Source organism: Ciconia boyciana, chromosome 2, assembly GCF_034638445.1.
Source record: "Ciconia boyciana chromosome 2, ASM3463844v1, whole genome shotgun sequence".
NCBI lineage: Eukaryota > Metazoa > Chordata > Aves > Ciconiiformes > Ciconiidae > Ciconia > Ciconia boyciana.
Genome location: NC_132935.1, coordinates 94,373,279 through 94,397,033, shown reverse-complemented (window position 1 = coordinate 94,397,033; position 23,755 = coordinate 94,373,279). Strand labels below are relative to the sequence as shown.

General features: G+C 42.8%; 1 protein-coding gene across 15 annotated transcripts in view; it reads left to right on the top strand.

Annotated features, from left to right (window-relative positions):
- The first annotated feature begins 13,763 nt into the window (after nt 1-13,763).
- Nucleotides 13,764-23,755, top strand: part of ECI2 (enoyl-CoA delta isomerase 2) — a 34,116-nt gene continuing 24,124 nt past the window's right edge. For 2 of the 15 annotated variants that reach the window (XM_072853226.1, XM_072853222.1), the window contains exon 1: nt 13,788-14,018. Coding sequence is in view for 10 of the 15 variants with exons in the window: in XM_072853219.1 (XP_072709320.1) it covers nt 13,848-13,909 (62 nt within the window). In the remaining 5 variants the exon portion in view is untranslated. Of the gene's footprint in view, nt 14,019-16,747; nt 16,906-17,480; nt 17,600-22,316; nt 22,501-23,755 lie in introns of all 15 variants that reach the window. The other 13 variants (XM_072853215.1, XM_072853212.1, XM_072853214.1 and 10 more) reach the window with 13 other exon arrangements.

Sequence of the window (23,755 nt, the reverse complement as noted above, 5' to 3'; positions counted from 1 at the left end):
AACCCGGGATTTGAGTTGCATGTTATAGGAATTACTATGGCCAGAACCACCTGAACCAGTGGAGGACAAGCCTTACAAGAAGCAGTGCAAGTGCAGCAGTGACCCGACCTGAGCTGGCTTTGGTGCACAGTAACTCCACGCAGCACACCACCTCTCCTGTCCCGAGTGACCACCATAACAGATGGAGCCCAAAGCCATGGACTAAATGAACATTATGGACATTATGTGGACATTTACGGACATTTTACAGACGTTTCACAGTGGTGGTCCATAGACTAAGGGAATGATATCTGTGTATTATATCGAAGGATGGGAAGGCGGGGGGGTGGGTAATGAGAATGTATTGGATAGCGTGAGACAGCTGGGACAGCTGACCACAACTGACCACAGGGATATCCCATACCATATGACATCATGCTCAGTATATAAAGCTGGGGAAAAAGGAGGAAGTGGGGGGACATTCAGAGTGATGGTGTTTGTCTTCCCAAGTAACTGTTACTTGAGATGGAGCCCTGCTTTCCTGGAGATGGCTGAACACCTGCCTGCCCATGGGAAGTAGTGAATTAATTCCTTGCTTTGCTTTGCTTGTGCGCGGCTTTTGCTTTCCCTATTAAACTGTCTTTATCTCAGCCCACGAGTTTTCTCACTTTTACTCTTCCAATTCTCTCCCCCATCCCACCAAGGGGGAGTGAGCGAGTGGCGGTGTGGTGCTCAGTTGCTGGCTGGAGTTAAACCACAACACTAATTTAACCAAAAACATTTCTACAAGAAAGGAGGAGAGATGCTATTAAGGAAGGTGAATATCCTGGTGATATCCTGGTCTAGACAAAAGCAGAGAGAGATTAAGGGTTGTGGAGGTGCAATGTAGATATTAATGAATAATCATCAGAGCACAGTATGAAACCTGTTTACTGAAGTGACATTATTTTATAGTTTATTTAAAACTTTTGTTTTTTTCACCATAGATTAACTGTCTGAATGTATTATCCAAGCCTTGTGTCAGGAAGGGTGAGAAACTGCAGGAAAGCGCTGTAACAGATCTAGATGAGTACTGTCCATCAGATTTGGGAGGAGAAAAGGGGATAGTGGCATATACTACAGGTCAAAGCAACACAGATACATTTTGCTAGACTGCAAAATTACAGCTTGAAAGAATGCCAACAGTTAAACTTTGTTAGGAGACAATGTGATTACCTATGAGCTCCTAAAAGCTAATAGAGAGAGATGGAAAGGGGTCTGCCCTCCCTCATGAGAAGGACATTACTATCTTAGAGATCTATGAGGGAAGTTTTGAGGTGAATTTTGCCTTTACTGGAACAGAAATGCCCTAGATGAAGAAAATCAGATCAGAAATCCTCCCTTAGCAAAAGGATATATTAAGTACATGCTGAAGTATTTTGGGAAGACGCAGACAAAAACCATGTTGAATTACTTAGCAGTCTAATTGAGACCATCCTGAAAAAACTCTGCCCTTGACGAGTAAACCAGTCCTGCACAACAGGCAGCCTGCAAAACAAATTACACACTGAGCAGCCAAAAGGCAGCACATACATCCTGCAGTCTGGATGCTCACTGGGCCAAACTGGGATTGCTGAAGTGCTGGAGTTGTAGGAGGTTCAGTCTAACACTGGTAAACCCAAACTGGTAAACTTAAATGGTTTAACTGCTCTAAGTTTATGCTGCCCTGAATTCAGCAGCTTGGTAGGAGTCATTAGATAGTTGATACCTTTTTCACTAATGTTCATATTAATAAAGCCAGGCAGAGATCTACCCCAGTTAGACTGTCGTCACCATATGGAAAGTGAGATATACTAACCTAGTGAAGGAACTAAGTCTTACCAGACAGAGGGATGTAGTCCAAATATAAATGTTTCAGCAATCATGCCATCTTGAATAGTGACTATGCTCTGAGCTGTGTCAGCTCCACTTTTTTTGTGGAGAGAGCAAATCAAAATGGGGAACTGGTCCAGCTGATGTGTTTCCTTGGGTGGGTTATATTTTAACTGGATCAGTTCTCTGATCTGGTTCACTGAATGCCCACACAAATACTAGTGTCGGCACAGCACAACGGGCTATGCAAGGGTGAACACAAAGAAGCAGAGGTAGAGATTGCTGCCACTTACAATACGTCAAGGCCCAGAGAATCCCACACACGAGAAAAATGTTTACTACGAAAATTATTTGATAGAGGGCGAAGCTCATGATGCAGTCTTTTCCTTACGGGGACCATTAATAGTTTCACTTTCCTCTGTCAGCCAAAAAAATGTGTAGGGACTTAGTATCTTCCCCTACCCCTCTGTCGCCTTTGGTTTTAACAAGCTAACAGATACACATTACTATTGCTTTATAACTCACTTCCTAGAAGGGCAAGCTAACAGCCCCATTTATACCTACTTATAGAGATTCTTTCTGCAATATGAGAGTAAAACATTTCAGTAATATAAACAGCTCAAGACAGAAAGTGTACCAAATCCCTCAGAGGCTATGACAGAAAGTGAAACAAATCCCTCAGAGGCAATGCATTAATGCTTTAATGTCATAAGCTGACGTAACAAAGCACTGCTGCTGAAAGAAGCAATCCTACTGCCTGTCAGGCTCCCTTACATCTCCCTCCTTGGCACCGACACGAGCATGCATTCAGTTGTGTGATGAAAAGGATCATGCGTTTGATCTGGGTCACAATTAACCTTTATTCATTTACTTACTTGGCTTTGCCTGGTTAATTGTAACTCAGATCAATTCCCTGAACCGGTTCAATGCTTGGCCATGAAAACAGCCGTGTCAGCAGAAAAGAAGGCATGGGAGTGAACCAGCAGGGACTGAGGAAAATAGAAAGACTGCTCCTTTCAGTAGCAGTGTTTGCTTATGCTGGCTTAAAGTTTAAACTGTGAAATGATGGCCCAAAATACTTTTTTTTTTTTAAAGTGGAAGTACAAAAAGTAGGAGTGCCAGTTCTTTGGCAAAAATGTCTGATGAGCCCACAGCCAACACCTGCATCATTTAATGGTTCAGGAAACTAAAAAGGACTCCAGCTTAGGAAGATTTCAATTCCTTTAATTAACAACAATTCTGTTGTTAGTTGATTCATATGTAAAATAAGACTCCTGTAACCACAGCTCCTGAGTGAGCTCCTGCCAATAATGTTTCTTTCCCAGGTGCTCTTAGTGTGAAAAACCGATGCAACCCAACATACCACTTTAGATGCGTTCAAACAGTACCTTCTCATTTCCTGCATTTCACAGATCGTATTTAAGTGGATATCTTGCCAGTCCTGGCAAGTAGGATATGACATGTAACCTTTCACAAATAATTGTAGCACTTCAGAACAGCAGGATGAGAATGTACACATTCCATAGGTTGTTAATAGGGGTTGCAAATCTACAGCATATTTAAAAACTTATAGGTCTTTCAAAAGCTAAATATATAGATTTGCTGGTTACCAGGTAAACCTCTACAAAATCTCTTCGAGGTTGTTTTGTATGCTATTTCCTCAAAAAAATATTATTTGTGATTGCACTTCTGTTTCTATTCTGATTAAATAGCTTAAGAATAATATTCCTGTGCAGTTTAAATGTTCAGTCAATACACTGAGCAACCTGCTGAGGGAAGTGTAGCAATTTCTGAACACCAACACACTAGTTACAGAGAGAAGCCTCAAAAAAAGATTACCAAATAGTTTATTTAAACATGCAATGGTGACTTGTAAGAGCAGCTTAGTGCTGGTGATAAGAAGCACAAAAGTTATTATGACTACATATAGCCTTCTCCTGTTTCTGAACACTGGAGGCAAATGGTGAATGACCAAGGTAAATAGGAATCTGGCCATGTTCTACCTAAGGAAAATTGTACTAGACCCCGAAAACACAGACACCTCCTGTGGCTGTATTGTAAAGGGATCAGAAAGACTGTACAGTGAAATACTGAGAGAAAATACTGAGAGACAATACAGCACACAGAGAGGAGGACTAAGCAATAAAAATACAATGTGACAGCTAACTTTATGGCACGCTTGAGGCACTCCTTCAATAGTGGCAAAGTGCCTAAATAATTACAGCACTTTCCAGACATGAGGCTTAGCCCTTCAGATCCTCATTTGTGAAAATATTTCAGTGAGGTAGGCCTAAACTTGTAGTCCAGCTCCTATGATCTTAATAAAAATAATAAGTGCTGTCTAACTGAATGCTGAGAGTTTTGGAAATATTCATAATTCAAGATAGAAGAGATCCTGTTTTTATTAGAGGAGGAAAATCTGCAGCTAGATGGGGTAAATTAATTTGCATTCATGGTAAAAGAACTGCAATGATTTGGAGTAGCAAGGATGTTTTTGGATGGTGTCATGGTTTAACCCCAGCTGGCAACTAAGCACCACACAGCCACTTGCTCACTCCCCCCTGATGGGATGGGGGAGAGAATTAGAAGAGTAAAAGTGAGAAAACTTGTGGGTTGAGATGAAGACAGTTTAATAGGTAAAGCAAAAGCTGCACACACAAGCAAAGCAAAACAAGGAATTCATCCACTACTTCCCATCGGCAGGCAGATATTCAGCCATCTCCAGGAAAGCAGGGCTCCATCACACATAATGGTTACTTGGGAAGACAAACACCACCACTCCTACTGTGTCCCCTTCCTCCTTCTTCCCCAGCTTTATATACTGAGCATGATGTCATATGGTATGGAATAGCCCTTTGGTCAGCTGGGGTCAGCTGTCCCAGCTGTGCCCCCTCCCAACTTCTTCTGCACCTGGCAGAGCATGGGAAGCTGAAAAGTTCTTGATTTAGTATAAGCACTACTTAGCAACAACTAAAGCATCTCTGTATTATCAACACTGTCTTCAGCACAAATCCAAAACATAGCCCCATACTAGCTACTATGAAGAAAATTAACTCTATCCCAGCCAAAACGAGCACAGATGGAACATTATTGCAGAGTGTGAGAAGACACAGACAGCTCAAGGCATGCAGTTAAACCCATGCAGTGGGTCAGTTAAGGTGATTAATGAGAACTGTGGACTAAGAACTTGGTATTTTAGATCTGAACTAAGGACAACACTGCAACAAGGTGATTCTTCCAGAATTACTGATTGACTGACAATGAACCAGCAATCCAGCCAAGAAAAGTGGAGTAGAGCACTGTATAATTAGTTAGCTGCTGATTAGAGCTCATGTTTATACTTCTCTGTCAATAAAAGTCTCTGCTTATGTAAATGGATCCAAGTCTAATTTCTTCTTGGGTCTCGGGAACTGAGTATACCTTTCATGCTGAGGTAAGAACATGGCCCACATAAACAGGGGGTTCTAAAACCAGGCTTACAAAGACGTCAGTAATTAATGCCCTTTGCTAACATTGTGGTTTCCTACACTGTAGCAGCAAAACTATGAAAACCCCTCTCCCACATGTCTGAAATGGCGGGTCATCATCAATGCAAAAAACATGATAATATCATCATACAGGTAAGTCCTGCAGGATTTATTGGACTGATTTTCAAGGGGAAGGTGAACAATTTATCAAGATAACTCTCTGTTAAATATGTATTAAAGTTCCCTGTAGTGATAATGCAAAGCCATTTGCCATGGAAATCAAATTCTGAATAATAAAGTACCCGACACATCTGCTTCCTGGATAAACAATTTCTATCAAAGAGAGAACAGCTGCCTTGTCATGGTAAAGGATGACAATACTCAACTCCTTAATATTGAGTTCAGTTCAGTGACATTACAGAAAGCATATTTCAGAAAATCTATGGGAAAAACTGGCAAAGACTCGACATAAAGACTGCAGAAATTATTGCAAAGATACAAGAATTATCATTAGAGAAAAAAAACATGATTGTGCTGGTCAGATTGTAGAGTATTTTGCAATCTTTAAGAAACTGGAGATACAGATGATACAGTGATTACCTTGATGTATCAGAATCAGCTCCCATGATGTCAGCACCATTCCTCCCTGCCACTGTGAAGATACGCAAAACACCTTTTGTTTGGGCTTGTATCAGCATGTCAAAGAACCTGCAATTATGCTGAAACACATGGCACATAGATATAGATTACAACAGCCAAACCACTCACACTGCAACCAAAACATCAGGATCCAGTGGTCTGAAAACTTACTGTGTGATTTTGTGTTTCGTAATAAGGGCACAATAGTTTCTCTAGCATACACATGGCTTGTAGCTATTATGACAGGATATATATGGTAAAATGCACTTATGCACATATACGAAGGGCCAGAACAAAAGTATGTAACATTAAGCCACATTTAAATCCTATCCTGTGAGGTATGTGACTTTGCTCCCCCAAGATCGCATTTCCACGAGTAAGAATACACTGCAAAGAAGAAATGGTTAAAAGCATACTAAGAAAATAAGTAATATCACGTATGTAACGAAAAGGTAACAGCACGAATAGCATAGAAAGATGTTTATAGGACACGCTATTCACAAAATGCTTTTTTAATATTTTATCTCACCTGAGCAGTCAGATGAATGCGCTAAGTAGCTAAGTAGTTGAAAGGAAGACAAGAGGAGAAAAAAGAGAGAAGAAAAAAGAAAGGAGTATAATGTCTGGAGGTATAGGTTTATAGAGACAAACATATACAGCAAATTGTACTCTTGTAGACACAATACATGGATTGTGATATGTATCTTAGAAAGGTGATGAGGAAAAGAAGTCACTGTGGTTACTATTTCTCTATGCCCCTCTCTGGTGAGCACTGAAACCGCTGGTGTTTCTGTCTAATTCCTATAGCATACAATCCACCTTTGACTGAACCCGGAGATGCCTTTTTGCTGTCTTCAGGTAAAACTGGAAAATGTTCATTCATTCTCAGAAGTTCCAGTGCAACTTTATTAAAAAGGCAGACTGTAGCGGATTGATGCACGGACTCTGATAGAGGGTAAATCGAAGACCCTTTATTGAAATATTACATGGCTTATATACTTTCTAATTGTTTACACACGCGCTACTGAGAGTACTCTTATTGGTTTATACGTCTTGTTCACACGTCCTTCATGCGTCCCTTCAGCTCTCTTCTTGCAACCTTGCAGTTCCTTCCTTCACAACAAAAGTCACACGCTCGCCTACCTCCCTCCCATCCTGTCCACCCCTGCTCCAGACGCACACCCTCCTCCAGACGCACACCCTCCTTCCCTCGGACATGACCCGGACCCTCAGTACTTCAATCTTGTTAACCCTTCCACTCCCGCAATGCCCAATTCCTCCTCAATTCCCCCTTTTTGTTTTTCAACAACATATATTTTTTGCACCATTTTCTGCAGCATTCCTTGGACACGTGACAATAAGCAAGGTAAAAACAGCAAGATACATAAAAATATACCGATAATCAATAACCCAGTTTTTAATAATGATTTAAGCAACCCACTTATCTCAATCCTCAAAGCAGGCACTAACATTACTGGTGGTAGAATTACATTTACCTGCAGCTAGCACTCCACTTGCTTCTTTTTGTATTAACCCTACCTCTTCTATAGGCAATCCTACATGACATGTATGGAATGGTTGTTCCAGTTGTTGCATGGATACACAAAAAGCAGTCTGATTCAGCGTTCGTGCTAAAGACACCCATATGTTGCTACTGTTCCAGGTTATCGTTGACATGGGGTTCGCTGCTGTTATGGTCGTCAGTGTCAGCAGTCCCCATGTCATTAGCAAGGGCAGGCTTGTCGGTGTCTTCATGATTCGCTTTTTCAAGGGCCAGTCTTACACATTGAGCAGGGATCCAGCATGGTCCTTGCTCTGTGGAGACACAAGCATATCCTCAACCCCATGTTATTAATGTATAAGGTCCTTCCCATTGTCCTGATTGTAGAGACCATATCCACACTTTAACATCCTTGCTAGATACATCTATCCTGTCGGTCGAACGAAGACTTAAAAAATGTTGAACAATTGGTGGTCACTGTTCCACTGTGGCCTCCCTAATATCTAAATAATTTAGGGTATAAACTGTTTTCCATAACCATACTTGGGGGCTTTCTCCCACCATTCCCCCTTTTTGTTTTTCAAGCATATGTTTTAGGGTTTGGTGACTGCTTTCAACAATAGCCTGGCCTTGTGGGGAATGTGGAATGCCTGTTACATGTACTACACCCCATAGCTGTAAAAAGCGTCGGGTTTTCTGGCTAATGTACCCAGGCCCGTTATCTGTTTTGATAGTAGATGGCACCCCCAGGGCTGCAAAAGCTGCAGTCCAGTGTCTAATGAAAACTTTTGCTTTTTCTCCAGATTCTGCAGTTGCCCATAAAGCGCCCAAATAAGTATCGACAGAAACGTGCACCCATTTTTGTCTTCCAAATTCAGCTATATGAGTGACATCTGTCTGCCATAATTGTAATGCGTAGAGACCTCGCGGATTTACCCCCGTTTGGCGGACAGCAGCAAAAGGTTGACAATCAGGGCACGCACGTACAATGGCACGGGCTGTATCCCAAGAGAGGCCGAATTGTTTTCTTAGTGCTTTAGCTGACTGGTGAAAAAACTCATGGGATAGCTGGGCTTGTTTTATAGTTTGTGGTACTGGGGTTGCCCAAACTGGAGCAGTCAAGTGATCTGTTCTACGGTTACCTTCCGCGATAAAACCTGGTAGATTTGTATGGCTCCTGGTGTGTAGTACATAAAAATCGTTTTGCCTACGATTTAGCTCATACCATAATTGTTTAAATAAAGAGAACAGCTGTTCGTTATTAACATGTTTTAACCATGCTTTCTCTAATCGTTGGACTACCCCGCATACGTATTGTGAATCAGTCACTATATTCAATGGTTCACTCCATTTTTTGAATGCTTTTATGACTGCTACTAATTCCACTATTTGAGGAGTGGCTTGGACCACATGGATCTCTTCCTTCCAATGTTCCTCTTCTTTCCAAACTATGACTGCTCGGCCCATTTTTCCTGACCCATCGGTAAACACAGTAATTCCAGAGACTGGTACAGGGCTGCATCTGGGTCAAGCAACTATTTCAATGTCTTTAAATTCCATAAATAATTTATGAGCTGGCATGTGGATGCTAAGTGTTCCCGCATAGTCTAGCAAAGCAGTTTGTAACGGTATGCTGTTAGCTAAGCTCCAGTCCAAACGTTCTTTCGTCAATGGAATGTAAATCGTATGCATTTCTTCACCTCGTAACTGTACAGCACGTTTCCGCCCTTTACGGATTAACATCGCAAACATTTCCACTCTGGTAGTAATAGTTTTTACAGGCTGATATGGCAAAAACACCCATTCTATCAAAAGCAAAGGATCATTATTGGTTGCTACCTGTTGTCCCAGTAGAGCTAATGGCTGGGTAATAGTGTTAATGATATAGAGCTGGAGGCCGTATCCGTCATGCACGTGATGGGCTTGTCGTGACTGTATTGCTTGTTCAATGTGAGCCAAGGCCTCCTTCACTTCGGGAGCCAGTATACGTTTGGAATCTAGTGCGGGATCACCTCTTAATAGATCAAAGAAAGGTTGTAGAGTATCATTTGTGATTCCCAGCAAGGATCGAACCCAATTAATGGCGCCAAGTATTCTTTGTACATCGTTTAGAGTGCTGACTTCCCACTTCAAGGCCACTCTCTGAGGTTCAACAGCGTGTTCCATGATTTTCCACCCCAAGTAACGCCAGGGGAGTTCCTTTTGCACCTTCTCAGGTGCCACTTGTAATCCAAATTTCTGTAACGCTTGAACTGTGTCTTTTACTACTAACTGTATATTGTCTACAGAAGCTCCAGCGATGAGTATATAATCCATATAATGATATATTAGTATTTGTGGGTATTGTTCTCGAACCCCAGAGAGTGCTCTTGCGACATATATTTGACGTATCGCGGGACTATTTTTCATGCCCTGAGGCAAGACCGTCCAGTGATATCGTTGCATGGGTTCGCTGTTGTTAATTGAGGGAACCGAAAAAGCAAATCGAGGGCAGTCTTGGGCCGCCAAGGGAATTGTAAAAAAGCAATCCTTCAAGTCCATCGCTGTTATTGGCCAGTTCGCAGGAATCATAGTAGGAGAAGGGAGTCCCGGCTGCAAAGCCCCCATGCTTTCGATCCCTGCATTGATTTGCCTCAAGTCATGTAACAATCGCCATTTACCGCTTTTTTCTTTATAACAAACACAGGGGTATTCCACGGACTTGTAGTTGGAACAGTGTGACCTTGTTGTAACTGTTCTTGCACTAGTTCATTCCGAGCGCGGATCTTTTCGTTTGTGAGGGGCCACTGACCCACCCAGACAGGCTCGTTAGTGAGCCATCGTAGCGCAAGGGTAGGCCGCGCTCCAGTGACCCCCATCAGCTGCGGTATTCCTGCACCCCGCAAGGGGTCGCCCTCCGGCCGGTCACAGTCACTTACGGCGGCCATCTCCAGGCGGTCCGCCCGTGTGCGCCAAACATTTCCTTTTGTGTAGGTGTAAATATTAACATGGATATCTGTTTAATATCATGCGGGGCCAGTTCATAATTAAAAAACCACGTTATTCAATAAACTCTGTACATATGGTGACCCAAGACCATAATCCATAACATTTTTTCGCAGTTCTTTCACTAGTCCAAACGGCAACCCCTGCCGTTGTGCCCGCCCCTGAGCGTCTCGAATTACAGGACATGCTATGAGAGCAGCAAGAGCATGATCGGCGCTTTTTTCGGCTTGTTGCCGCAACTCCTGCCAATGTTTCCTTGGATCATAATCTGCTTCAACACATCCAAAGTCCCCTCTATTTTTCTCCTTGTACGGGTCCTCTGCAAACGACGAATCCATATCCATAGGTGACGGTGGTGGTGGAAAATCGGGCGAGGGAGGTGCAGTGGGCGCTAGCCCGTTAGCTGTGGCAGCCGCCGCTTCTTTTTGTCTTTCTCCTACAGTGGCTGCTGCAGCCGCAGCTTTTACAGTGCGATCTGCCTTTAGTTGCTTTAATGAGTCTGTAACTAAGCGCCACGTTGCTAACAAGCCCGTGGCACTGGAATCCCCCCTAGTAGCCGCGTCCCATAAAACCTGTCCAGCTGTTTCCCATGTACATATTTCAAATATCTCAGTCAATTCTGGAGCTACACCTCGGCCTTTAAGCCAGGCGAGCAGCATGCGCAATTGCATCTCATCACACTTAGTGCCGCGCTTTTCTAATATCTTCTTAAACACAGTTACCACCGATTTTTCTTCTGCAGACATTGTTGCCCTCATTGTCCCTGGCTGCTCACCTGGTCTGGGTGATTACTTTGTCCGGACTTTTCAGCTCTTCAACCGCTGATTATACATTCAGCCAGGCTCCGCTGACGGTCGCTCTTTACCGCGATTCTGTCCTGCAGACTTCAAATCCCTGTTCGGGCGCCATTTGTAGCAGCTTGACGCACGGACTCCGATAGAGGGTAAATCAAAGACCCTTTATTGAAATATTACATGGCTTATATACTTTCTAATTGTTTACACACACGCTACTGAGAGAACTCTTATTGGTTTACATGTCTTGTTCACGCGTCCTTCATGCGTCCCTTCAACTCTCTTCTTGCAACCTTGCAGTTCCTTCCTTCACAACAAAAGTCACACGCTCGCCTACCTCCCTCCCATCCCATCCACCCCATCCCGTCCAGCCCTGCTCCAGACGCACAGCCTCCTTCCCTCGGACATGACCCAGACCCTCCGTACTTCAGTCTTGTTAACCCTTCCACTCCGGCAGTGCCTAATTCCTCCTCAGCAGACCTATTTAAACTGATATATATTCAATAGAAACAAATTAAGAAAAATAAAATCTAAGATACTTAATCTCAGATATTTAACAACAAAAGTTTTCTGCAAGTGGCATTGGGTGAGAAGGAAGCTCCCAAATAAAGCACAGCTGCTGTGCTTTGTATTCACCTGCATAGAGGCAATAGAAAACATACTGCAAGAGACTATTTTGCCTTGGAACTTAAATGGGTGAGCTGGGTCTAATAGGCCTCTTTCATTACCGTTAGTTATCTTCAGCTAAGCAAATATATAAAAGGCTCTTATGTTTTTAAGAGGGTAATAATTTAAAGGCAAGAGAATTCAGGAGAAGTGCACTTTTTTTTTCCTCTTCATGTAGCTTCTAGACAGTAGCACAAAATGTGAAGCTGTACTATTTTGAACTAAAGGAAAGAATATGAAAATTTTACACAAGGATAAAAATGCAGCCAGGAAAAAAACCTTCATCTTACCATTACCAATAAAATGCTAGAGAGCACATTGTCATTAGGGACTTGTTTGTCAAACAATAAATCTGAAGCAACTTACCAAATGAGTTCTCTAGGGAGTCCTCTCTAGATTCATTACATTAGTGCTAACAATACCACTACAGTAAACTTTCAGCTGATGTTCATTATATTACATTTCTGTAGTGATCTTTCTGGCCTTTTCAAACTACAAGACTAAAACTGTTGTGTACATAAGCTTTCAGTAAAAAAAGTGTTATTATTTGACAAAACAAATGCTAGCATTTTAGAGCCCAATTCTCCTCTTTCTTATACACAGAAAGCCTCATTCCTATATCTCAGAGCCAAATTTAGTCTATAGTTTGGTTTTATGAATTTAAAATACTGCCTCTGTCTAACAAGGTACATACTTAAAAGCCATGAGTTTTGCTTGATTAGGGCTAAGTAAGGATATAGATCAACAATAGCATTTACTACAACACCTTTGGGAAGGTGCTTTCAAAGTCTTCTACAAATGTGAATTAATTTCACCTCACAGCCCTGTGTAGCAGAGAAGGAGATTGCACTGAGAGGCTAAAATGCAAATAAATACCTATTTTAAGTAGGTCAGCTAGAGGTGCAAACCAGTAAAGTTGTGTCTGAAATTGAGAAATGCTAGGCTTTTGGATCTGTAATCATAAGTAAAATTCAAGGTGTATCAAGTTCAAAGAACACCCGTACTTGAAATCCAAGGCTATGTTAGAAAAAGTCAGCTACGTGTGATTTGACCAGGGTCACACATCACGACCTTGGGAGTATGAGGGAAAAAAAAGTGCCCTCCTAATTGCTAGTCTGCAGTGGTTATGCACACTTTCGGAAAACTGTAATCAAACATTTAAGATACCCCCACAGTTCATTAACGGCTTTGAAACATCTATCCTTGAGGGAGAACTCAAAGTCTTAAATGCATTTACTTTTGGGGAGAGGAAAAAAAAAAACCGAACAGGACTAAAACGTGATTTTATTGAACGTGTTTTGAAAGGAGACTGACAGAGCGGAGTATCTGAATTGTGAAGATATTCCCAGCTGATCTTCTGACCAAACACAGAAACATCTTTCACAGAGCAGATAACGTCGGCAAGGAAAAATTAAATATACCCTCAGGAGCGGAAGCTGAAAGAGCTTAGCAATAAACAGCAATATCTTTTAAGTTAGATGGGGCAGACGCTAACATTTATTCCACCATTGCACGGCGCCAACCCTACTGAGGTACAGACACGAGGCTCTTCAGCAGCCCGCCAGGTGATTCGTGTGGAAAAACAACGACGGCAAACATTTTTAAGAGCTACCTAGCATACCGCAGAGCTACGCCAGCTCTAGCCATGCAAAGCGCTGCCACACAGCTGTGCATGGCTGCTGGTAGCAACGGGAGACGGGACCCGCCGCCCGGCCTCTACCGCCGGCGGAGGCCCAGACCGCCAGCTCACGGCTCCCGCCAAGCCCGCCCCAACCCCTCCACCGCCCCTCAGCGGCTCCCGGCGAAGCCACCGCTCGCAGCCCGGCCTCCCCACGGCGCTGGAGGCGGTGCCGTCCCCGAGGACGGACTAGGCGGCTGCCATCTCGTCAGCCGAAGGCGCGGCGGCTCCGGCGGGGCGGGGCTTGCCGTCTCTTCCTCCTCTCTGCGCCCTCGCTCCGCTCTGTGATGGCGGTCCGGGCCCTGACCTTCGTTCAGAGGTTGTGCTGGCGGCCGCTCTGCGAAATAAGGTGATCCCCGATCGTCCGCGCACCGTCCCTGTGGCCGGGGGCTCTGGCGCCGTCCTGCCCTGGGGAGGGACTGCTCCGGGAGCCGCTGTCTCCCCGCCGCGCTCCCGGGGTGAGTGGCCGGCAGCGGGCCCTGGGCGGCCTTCCCCCTCCCACCGCCCTGCTCCTCCGGGGCTGCCCGGCGGGGCTCCCTCACAGGGGTCGGGGGCGCAGGGGGAGGCTGGGGGCAGGCAGCGGCGGGGCCTGGGCCGGGGGTGTGAGTGCTGTGGGGCGGTGAGAGGGCCGGCTGTTGCCTCAGGCCTGGGCGGCCCCATCTCCCTGCCGCCGGGGCCCGGCGTGGAAACCAGGTGCCCTCCTGCCTGTGCCGCTTGATGAACTGGGTTAGTTTTCTCTGTATGGCCCATACGTACATGGTTAATGCGCAGGACGAGACATTGTTTTCATCCTAAGACGTGGGAGATCAGTTTCCGCTTGGGAGAGGGACTCTTCCAGCCGTACCGCCCGCCTTTTTAAGTGATTGTACACACTGTGGGAGTGGGAAACCTGCATTTGATGCCTTCCTCAAACAGGGCCTATGCCCTCATATTTGTCTCCTGAGGCAAATGTTTAACCACCAAAGACGTTGGAAATTGGTGGAAAAAATTTGGTGGAAAACAACCACCAAAGAAAAGGCTGGGGGTAAGGCATCTGAAACCATACTGAAATACAGAGAAGAATGTGCAATTCTGTATTTTCTTGGGGTTTTTCCCCCCCCCCCCCATCAGTCCCAAAAAAACAAGCTTAATTGTGTGTCTAACTAATTAAGGCTTCTTGCTAAGACTACTCCGGCTTTCCAAACAGTGATGTAATATCTCCTGCGCTGTGCATTTTATTACATATCGCTTTTAAGCTGTTTCCAAATAAAGTGTCACATGCAGTAGTGCACACTGCGGCAGCCGCGCACCTTCAGCGTTAGTTGGGCTGTGGGAAGCAGAAAGGATGGCTTGACTTGCAAGTAGACTTAAAATTGCAGGATTGATGTTTTTATTGAAAATGGTTAAATTGGAAATTCCACTGTAACATCGCTTGTGTATGAATAAGAATCACAAAATATGTCAATCTGTAGAATTTCCTCTTTCTATCAAAAATAGCTTAATAAATACACAGTTAAAAGTATTTGGTGTGTTAAGTATACTCAGTAAGCAAGTTCCTAAGTAGAACAGTGAAGCAGGCATCATCATACCAATAGATTAGACCTGTGATACTCTGATTGTTAACAACATGCAAATTTGACTGTTACAATGCACACTTTCATAAGTGAAATGCTTTTACTCAAGTATCCAAGCATCTCCATTAGGCATGAGTGCATCTTGACCAGAAAACTGTAGTCATTTATGCATTAAATTGTAATATTTTTCTCCCAAAGCTTTGTGAGAAATTATTTGAGGCATGTACATGAGCATCTTAAGATACAGGGAGAAACAAAGAATACGAATTGTGTGATCAGCATGACTTCTGCCCTCATTTCAAAAAAATAACTCTTTAGGCAAGCTTTCTACAGATAAATAATATTAATTTAATATAGCTAAGTTGTTACAATGAGAGGGAGGGAAAGCAATTCTGAATTGGAAAACACATAAAAAGCTGGCCTGCTGGACATCATGAGGCTAGTGGAGTCAGATGTATTTGAAATGGCAAGATTCCATATGTGAAATAAGGTCATAAATCAATATTAATAATGCGTTAATGGTTTTAGTATATAATCAGATATAATACAGGAAAATGGTGCAATTTTTCCAATGGTGGAACACCAGACAGGTGGGCTTTATTTTTCTGTATCAGCAGTATACTAGCAGAATTATATTAAAGACACTGGCAGGCTTGCTGCACCAATGGTTTTAGGAAGCTTTTTTTGCAGTCTGAGCTTGAAAAAAAGAGGCATATCCTTGGAGCACTGGGAGAGGAAGACTCATACAAATATAAGGACAAAATGCAAGAATTCCTTTTACTTTGTTCTTTTGTTTTGTTTTTTTCCCCTAAGCAGGATATTCCTAATACTTTCAGACATGGAGTTGAGTTCCATGGGCTCTTCTCCCATGAGCCCACTTCTTGTCCTGCCCTGTCACAATACATAATTTTTCCAGGTTTGAATTTGCCTGAGGAGGGGGAATGCTGACACAAATGCACATTCCGAAGAGTCTTACTGGGGCTGTAACCATTCGACAGTCTCTGTATTCTGCTGTTTGAGATGGGAGGCCCCACAACTCCGCTGCTATAAGGCAGGCTGTATCTGCATTTACGGCAGGTCAGACCACTGGGAGCAGAACGTTTGCTGCTGGGAAACCTGCATCCATGCTATCCTTGTTTTGGGGGCTTTCTTCAGGCTGGTTGTAGTATGATCCCAGCACTGAATGCCTACCAGCAGCTGGAGGACCTCCACCAATTTTATGTAATCTAGAAGGGATCTAACTTGTATGTGCCAAGACAGCTCTGCAGCACAAACCAGGGGAATGGAGTTGGCATTACCTTACAGACTTGCTCCAAGAGCACTCTCCTGGTCAAACTAAGACAGTAACATAGTCACACCCTAACTTCCTAGTTGGTACAGTTATCTCAGCAACTTTAAAGGAGGTCAGATCTTATCAAAGCCCAATCTTTCCATGAGCTACTCTTTTATTTCTCAGCAGCTCTGAAGAGACTTTTTCAGAGGAGCGCTATTAAGTGCTGGTATTTAAACAAAGTGGATTGAAAAACGGTTAATTTTCTCTTAAGCTGTTGGCTTGTCCTTGCTTATGTGGCCTTCTTGGTCTTTGTCTGTGCCTGAAATACTTCCTGCTTACAATAAATCTGTCTTTACTACAGCATCTGCTCTTCAGCTTGAGAGGCAGCAGTCTTAAGGGTTCGAGTTCACTTCCATCCTGGCCCTTGAGCAGTGTCTGAAAACTCTTCTTGGCTTCCCTGTGTCATCTCATGACAAGACATCTGCATGTTTACAGCCCACCCACACTGCAGGAGCTCAGGTGCTATTAAGTCCCAGCACAATATGCAACAGTCCTTATTCAGTCTCTGCAGCCCTTTTCTATTTCTGTCTGGGAATTAAATGAATCTGCTCCCTGAATTGCTTAACTTTTACTTGGTAGTGCAGTTGCATTCTTTGGTCATTATATCAAGGGCTCTTTGATACATTTACAGCAAAGCAGGATGTTATAACCCTTGCATCTCCTCCCTTTCCTCTCTCTGACTGCATACCTTATAGCTCTTTTCTGCTTTCCCTCCCACTAAGCCAGTCAGATGTAAGGTCCTGGGAAAGGGCCCAGGGGATTTGTCCTTGCTCTGGAACTGTGCATGTTATGAGGAAACTCCTCTGCTGAGGGCAGAGGAAGAACTGATCTCTTGCAGCTGAGAGATTATTTCTGGCTTCATTGAATTGCTGTGCTCTGGGGCCTCTCTCAGTGAGGAGAGGCTCAGTATTCCAGGTCATTCCCTGAAAGTACTTCTTTATTGCTGTTAACAGTCTATTGACTGCATCATGGGGTTTTGTTTGCTTGTTTTTAATATGTGAGGAGGATGTAAACACCGTCTTCCACTGCTACAGATATGCAATAAAGTTTCCTGCATTTGGGGATAATTGCAGATGTCAACACAGCCAGAGCACACGTAAGCCTTGCCTTGTGGAAAACCTCTTTGAGACTACTATCATACTGAAGATGACCGGTAAGTTTGGTGATATCCCTTCTTCTGTCCTGTTTCTTTTTTCCAGGTTTGGCCATGAGGAGCTAATCGGCCTCAGAGGGAGTCTGCCTTGTATCCCTGTAGTGGGAAATGTCTAGTCCCTCCTGTCAAACCTATTCAGATAGCTGCGGTTTGATACGGACACACAAATTTTAGTAGCTTTGTTCTGATATTCTCATGCCAGCTGAGCAAATAGGACACTGTTGCCTCTTCACTTCTCACCCACTTTCCCGCTGCCAGGCCCTATTTCTGTATTGCAGCAGCTGCTTTCCTTCTCTTTCCTACTGTCTGCTGTCACCCCCAATCCAATCCCCTTTTACAAGGAGGAGGACTGGATTTTTGTAGTGTTGCTCTCAAGTCATGTATCAGACTATATTCTTAAAAACCCTGTTTGCTAACGCTCCCGAGTCTTCTGTGGGTTTGTACCAAAACCTCTGGTGCTGGCAGTAGAAGTTGCTTTTATGCCTGAAACTTTGGCCCGTATGTTAGGTCTTGCCTGAGTTGGATATGGTTTCCCTCCTGATCTGAGTGGCATAGGCAGCAGGTGTCCTGCAGCCTCCTGAATGTCTGCCCCCCAACTTCCCCACCCGCTAGCTGTTGGGTGGGAATGCATCCTGGCACGTTGACATAGGAAATGTGTCCATGTACAGGGTTGTGTTTTATCCACAGCACAAAATGCATACCCTCATCCTACACTAGGGAGGCCCTGTGGAGTATGCTTTTTACTCCCTGTTGCTGTCTTACATGGGCTCTTGTGTTTTGGTTTCTGAGTCTCTTAACTCATGCCTCTTGGTGTGGTGCCTCAGGCTGTACTAGCTTGCCTTGCTCAGCTGTTTGCTATTCCCTATCAGCCAGCCAACATTTTTTTTTTCTGTGACAGACTTCTGTTTATCAGCTCTCCTTGGCTTACACTGGATTCTGTAGGTCTCGAGTACTCTGCTCTGCTCCTCCTGCTTGAGATAACTGTGCTTATCTTTTCAAACTTCCCTCCGGTAGGTCAGGCCTCTGGTTCTAGTTGATGCTTCTGAGCCAAGTTGTCTTGCCGGACCTTTGACTAACTGTGGACCACAGATCCGTGCCTGACCACCAGAAAAGCAAGCAGAGCACATAACTGCCTTGATTTTAAGCCTCTCCCCCTGCCCCCCCCGCAAGCTTAGTCTTTTCTGTCTTGGTTCAGGTCAATAAAAAGTGTAGAGAGCTCATCATATTTCCCTTTCCTTTTAAGTAGTAATAATTTTCTCTTTATATTAAAAAAAAAATTAAAAATCACCTTCTTTCCTTTCTTGAAACCTTGCCTGATTTGACTTTTGCAGTAACTTTTTGCAAAATACCAGTAAAATCAGCTTCCCCTAACACTGTGACTGTAAGGTAACTTTCAGTCTTTCAGAAAAGGGTCTTCATACCACCGATGAATCTTGAATTTCTCTTTTTCTTTAAGGGTTGCGATTCTGAAACATAGCCATCAGAGTAATTAGAAATAGAGCCATTAGAGTGGACAGTCATCCACTGTCTTTTGAATACTGAGCCTAACTAGTCAATGGAAAATGAACAATTAAATCTCTTAATGGGAGGCTTTTTCTGCAAATACTAATGTTAATTGCATGAGTTACTACATCTCATTTGCACATTCTGGTTTACCAATACGACTTAAAAGACAAAAGGTAGTGGTGAAAGGATTGAACAGTTGTCCAGAAAAGCATCTTAATAAACCTATGTCCTTATTTAAGCACCCTTTTAAACTGTTTTGAACAGAAATACACGCAGCAGTTAAAATCAACAAAACGAAATCTGGAGCAGCAAGCTCACTAACTGTATGTAATTGAGCTGGATTTGGCAATTCACAGCTAATATCAAGCCAAGGTGTCTGGAAGTCTTGAAGATGGATTAGCTTGGAACACAACTTTCTGTTGTAGTTAATTTGCTTTGAAGCAGCTGTTCATTGAAGTTAGCGTGACCTCGGCAGCTTTGTCTGTTAAGTCAGAATCACTAGGTGGTTCTGTAGCAGCTTTGCTGCCAAGTTCAAAAGAGTCTGATAATATGAATGCAGATAAGGTGGCGGTTAACTACACTTTTTGGCATTGAATTTTGCTAGGCTTGAACAGCCATTCTCTCCAAAGTGGGCTCTCAAGTAGCTCCCACGTGACATGAGAAACCACAGTTTCTTTCTGCCCTTGCTTTTTATGATTTCTCTCCCATCACAAGTTAGTTATGAGTTTCTCAAGGAGAATGTAAATACATTTTCAAATGTCTGTGTCTTTTTTTTTTAATGTAATATGGTGCTAGGAATTGATTTTGAGCTTTTGCTAGGGTATAGGAGACTGTCTTTGAATAGTACTATTCTAAGAAGCTACTTACTTATCTCTTCCCTTGTACTTCTCCCTCTATGCCAATTACATTCTGTCTGCAACTGCGATCTAGTGAAGAGAACAAGCAAGCTATACTTCATTCTTGCATAGCAGTTCTCATTAGGATGGAAATCGGTCTATTTATTTCTAGCAAAATTTTTGGAACATTGCACATATGAAGAAATTAAAAAGACTTGAATGTCGGGAATTCAGAATTCATAGTGCAAAACATGACATTCTACCTGGGCTTGATATGCAGACTTAATTCACTGTAATGAACCTTGTTTACAAGTAACCTCCATTTATAGTAATGCCAAAGTAGACCCCAGAGGACTGACTGGTAGTTATCTTTGTTAGAGTGAGCACATACAGAAGACTGAACCAGCTATGTCAGTCTCTTCTTTTTTCCACTTTATTGTTGTATTCAGCATAAGAACATTTGTGATTTTTTCCTATTTCCTGACTGTTCTATTTTAAAATAATTTCAGTGTTGATCAATGTGAAATAATCTGCCTAAAACTATTATGTATTGATATTCAGTTCAGATTGGATGTTTCTTCATTTATTCTGATGTAGTAAATGATTGAGCCTTTCTATTGTGATGAGGCCACTGATTACAGTGAATGTTTTTCAGGTTCCCTTGAAGTTCATTATAATAAAATTTAGACTGTAATCAGTAAACTCCAGCAAAAACTGTGAGCTGAGATTTTTTTTTAAAGGTCTTGTTAAACCATTCTTTATTTCACAGAGAAACAGAAAGCATTGCCAAGTAATTCAGTACTAGATGCTCCACCAGAAAAGAGGAAACAAAAGCTATCTTAGAATGGGTTCTGGTTAAGGCTTCTTTCTTCCATCAAAACTCAGGCTTTAAGTAATTGAATAAGTGGTGCTATTTGTTTAGCTTTGGAGAGGTCTGGGAGTGATTAACATGTAGCAACTTGATAATTTGCCAACATCCTGTTTTTTAAATTATCCTGGCAGTAGTCATTTATCACATAAAGCAGTGATACTAAAGAAAAAAAATCACTCTTACAGTTGTCAGAATAGTATTTTATCAGCTAGTGCTTTTAATCCAAGCAGTGTTAAGTAATACAGATTAGCCAGCCACAGAAAGGAGACCATAAGCATTATTGGTGAGCTAATAACTTCATTATTTTGTTCATAAGCTTCTGATTCTTCATGTTGACCTAAATACCTACAGAAAGGATAACAGCACTAGACAGCAGTAAATTCAGTAGGTAGATTTCATTTGTGCTGAAATCCAGAGAGAACTTGTGTAATGTTTTGTGATGTTGTTGTTTTGCTCTGGGTATGGAAGCTTCCTTTTTTCTGATAACGTGGAGTACTCCAAGTGGAAACTTCTGTGATCCAGTCAGTGAATGAAGTCTATTTTAATCGAAGATTAAATGGAAATTATCACTGTCTTGGTTTAGAAACAAGTAGCAACTTTACCCTCAGTGCCATCTGACCACATAGTTCTCAGTAGCTTTTTGACCGTGGTAGTGCAAAGCCATGTTTAAAACAAATTTAAAAAACCCACCCGCAAAACCAAAAACTTCCTCCTGTCTGAATATTGTAGAGTCCTTTTAACCTGCCCACAAAAGTGTCGTATTCTATTGGCATCTGACTCCCCAGAGGGAAAGGTTTTTTTCTTCTCTCTTCTCCCCCCGCCCCCCGTAACCTTATTGCTCTGCAAAAAATAAGGTTAGGTTGGACAAGGAAGCAACACAAGAGTTCCTTGTAGGTCCTGATGTAATTCTTGATATTTCATGTGTTTTGTCTGTAGCTAGGGTGGCTTGCAGATGAACCTCTTTCCTTGTGGCAGAGGGCATGTGCACCCGCTGTTCATCCCAGCCTGGTCTGTGATTGTCTGAGCAATGGCAGAGGGGGGAACTTTGCTTTTACCAAGTGTTATGAGTTCAAGGAGTACATAGTGTACTTTGCTCTGGGAAAGATCTTTACTAATTTAGGCAGTCAGTAGTTTGGGGGATTTTTTTTTTTCTGTCGTGATTCTGCAGATAGATCTTTATGATTGGACTTCTTGGCTACAAAGACTGTATGTGTACATTCATCTTAGTACTGTTTTTGGCTGTAGATTGACTTACGGAGCGAGCCTCCCAGCTGCAAAGTTAAATAGTCACAGTTCAATAGCAAATGTAGTCTTCCTATTTTCTGAGTGTCCTAGAACAGATCATTCAGATTCCTCCCCTGAAACAGACTCTGAAGGCTTTCACATGAAGGTGAGAAGAGCTATAGCTTCAAAGTCTAATCTAGAGATGAACTGTTAAAGTTGGTGGGCTGCTTGTGTACTCCTTCAATATAGCTATCAGGTTAAACGTGTTTGTTTTTCACAGAATCACAGACTGGTTGAGGTTGGAAGGGACCTCTGGAGGTCATCTGGTCCAACCCCCCTGTTCAAGCAGGGCTACCTAGAGCTGGTTGCCCAGGACCATGTCTGGACAGCTTTTTAATATCTCCAAGGATGAAGACTCTGCCACCTCCCTGGGCAACCTGTGCCAGTGCTCAGTCACCCTCACAGTAAGAAAGTGTTTCCTTGTGTTCAGGAGGAACCTCCTGCATTTCAGTTTGTGCCCATTGCCTCTTGTCCAGTCAGCGGGCACCACTGAGAAGAGCCTGGCTCTGTCCTCTCTACACCCTCCCTTTGGATATTTATATACATTAATAAGATCCCCCTGAGCCTGTTGTTCTGTGGGCTGAACAGTCCCAGCTCTCTTAGCCTCTCTTCATATGTGTCCAGCCCTTTAATCATCTTCGTGGCTCTTCGCTAGGCTCTTTCCAGTATGTCTGTATCTCTCTTGTACTGGGGAGCTCAGGACTGAACACAGTAATCCAGGTGTAGCCTCACCAGTGCTGAGCAGAGGGGATTCAATTTTTAATTGGGTATAAAAATGATTTCTTGAGGATTAGATTAATTGTGTTGTGTGGATCCTTTGCTGACTCTTTGGCCCTCCAAAAAAGTGGCTACTGTTTTTGTAGTAACACGCTCTGATAATATCTCTTCTGAAAATATTGTATAAGAGGTATATAACTTGTAGAGTGCACAATAATTCTTGAATAATTTGGTTCTTAGAAGCCAGCCATTAGAACAGAGTAAAACTTTTATTTCAAATATGCTATCATTTTATACCATGATAAATGTGCTTGTAAAGTGCTTACTGCTTCAAATACGTCAGTATAGCAAGCCTGTTCCTGAAACAAAAGCTTTCTGGTTGGTTTTGTGTTGCTTTTCTTAATTGCCAGTAAGATGCCAGATGAAACACACTTTTACTCTGGGGAAGAACTTCCAAGTTACTTGAGTTGTCAGCCACTTTCCCAGACCAATAGTTCTTCATAATCTCTACAATGATAGCAGAAGCCAGTATGACTCTGTACGTGTTGCATCCCCACTAATAACTGCCACGATCCAACGTGAGCCTCTGACCTCTGTCTTGGGAGCTGCTGCTATAGGTGCAGCCTTCTAAATGCTATGATTGAAGCTTTTTACAGTGTTTTAGTAAGACATGACTTGAAGTCCCTTGGAATGTGTATAATTTTCATTTCTAAGTGACAGACATTCTCGGTGCTTTATTTTGTATGCAAGACTTAGTAGTGTGTCACATCTACAAGCTCAATCGTTCTCTGATAAAACTAAGAGCAAGGTATATTACAGAGGGTATCTAAAGAGAAAGTTATCAGTTGGAAATTGATAAAACTTTTCAATAACATTGTTATTCATAGAGCAGCTGTAAATTCTGCTGTGACAGAAATGTACTTGCAAGTCTTGCGTGTATGC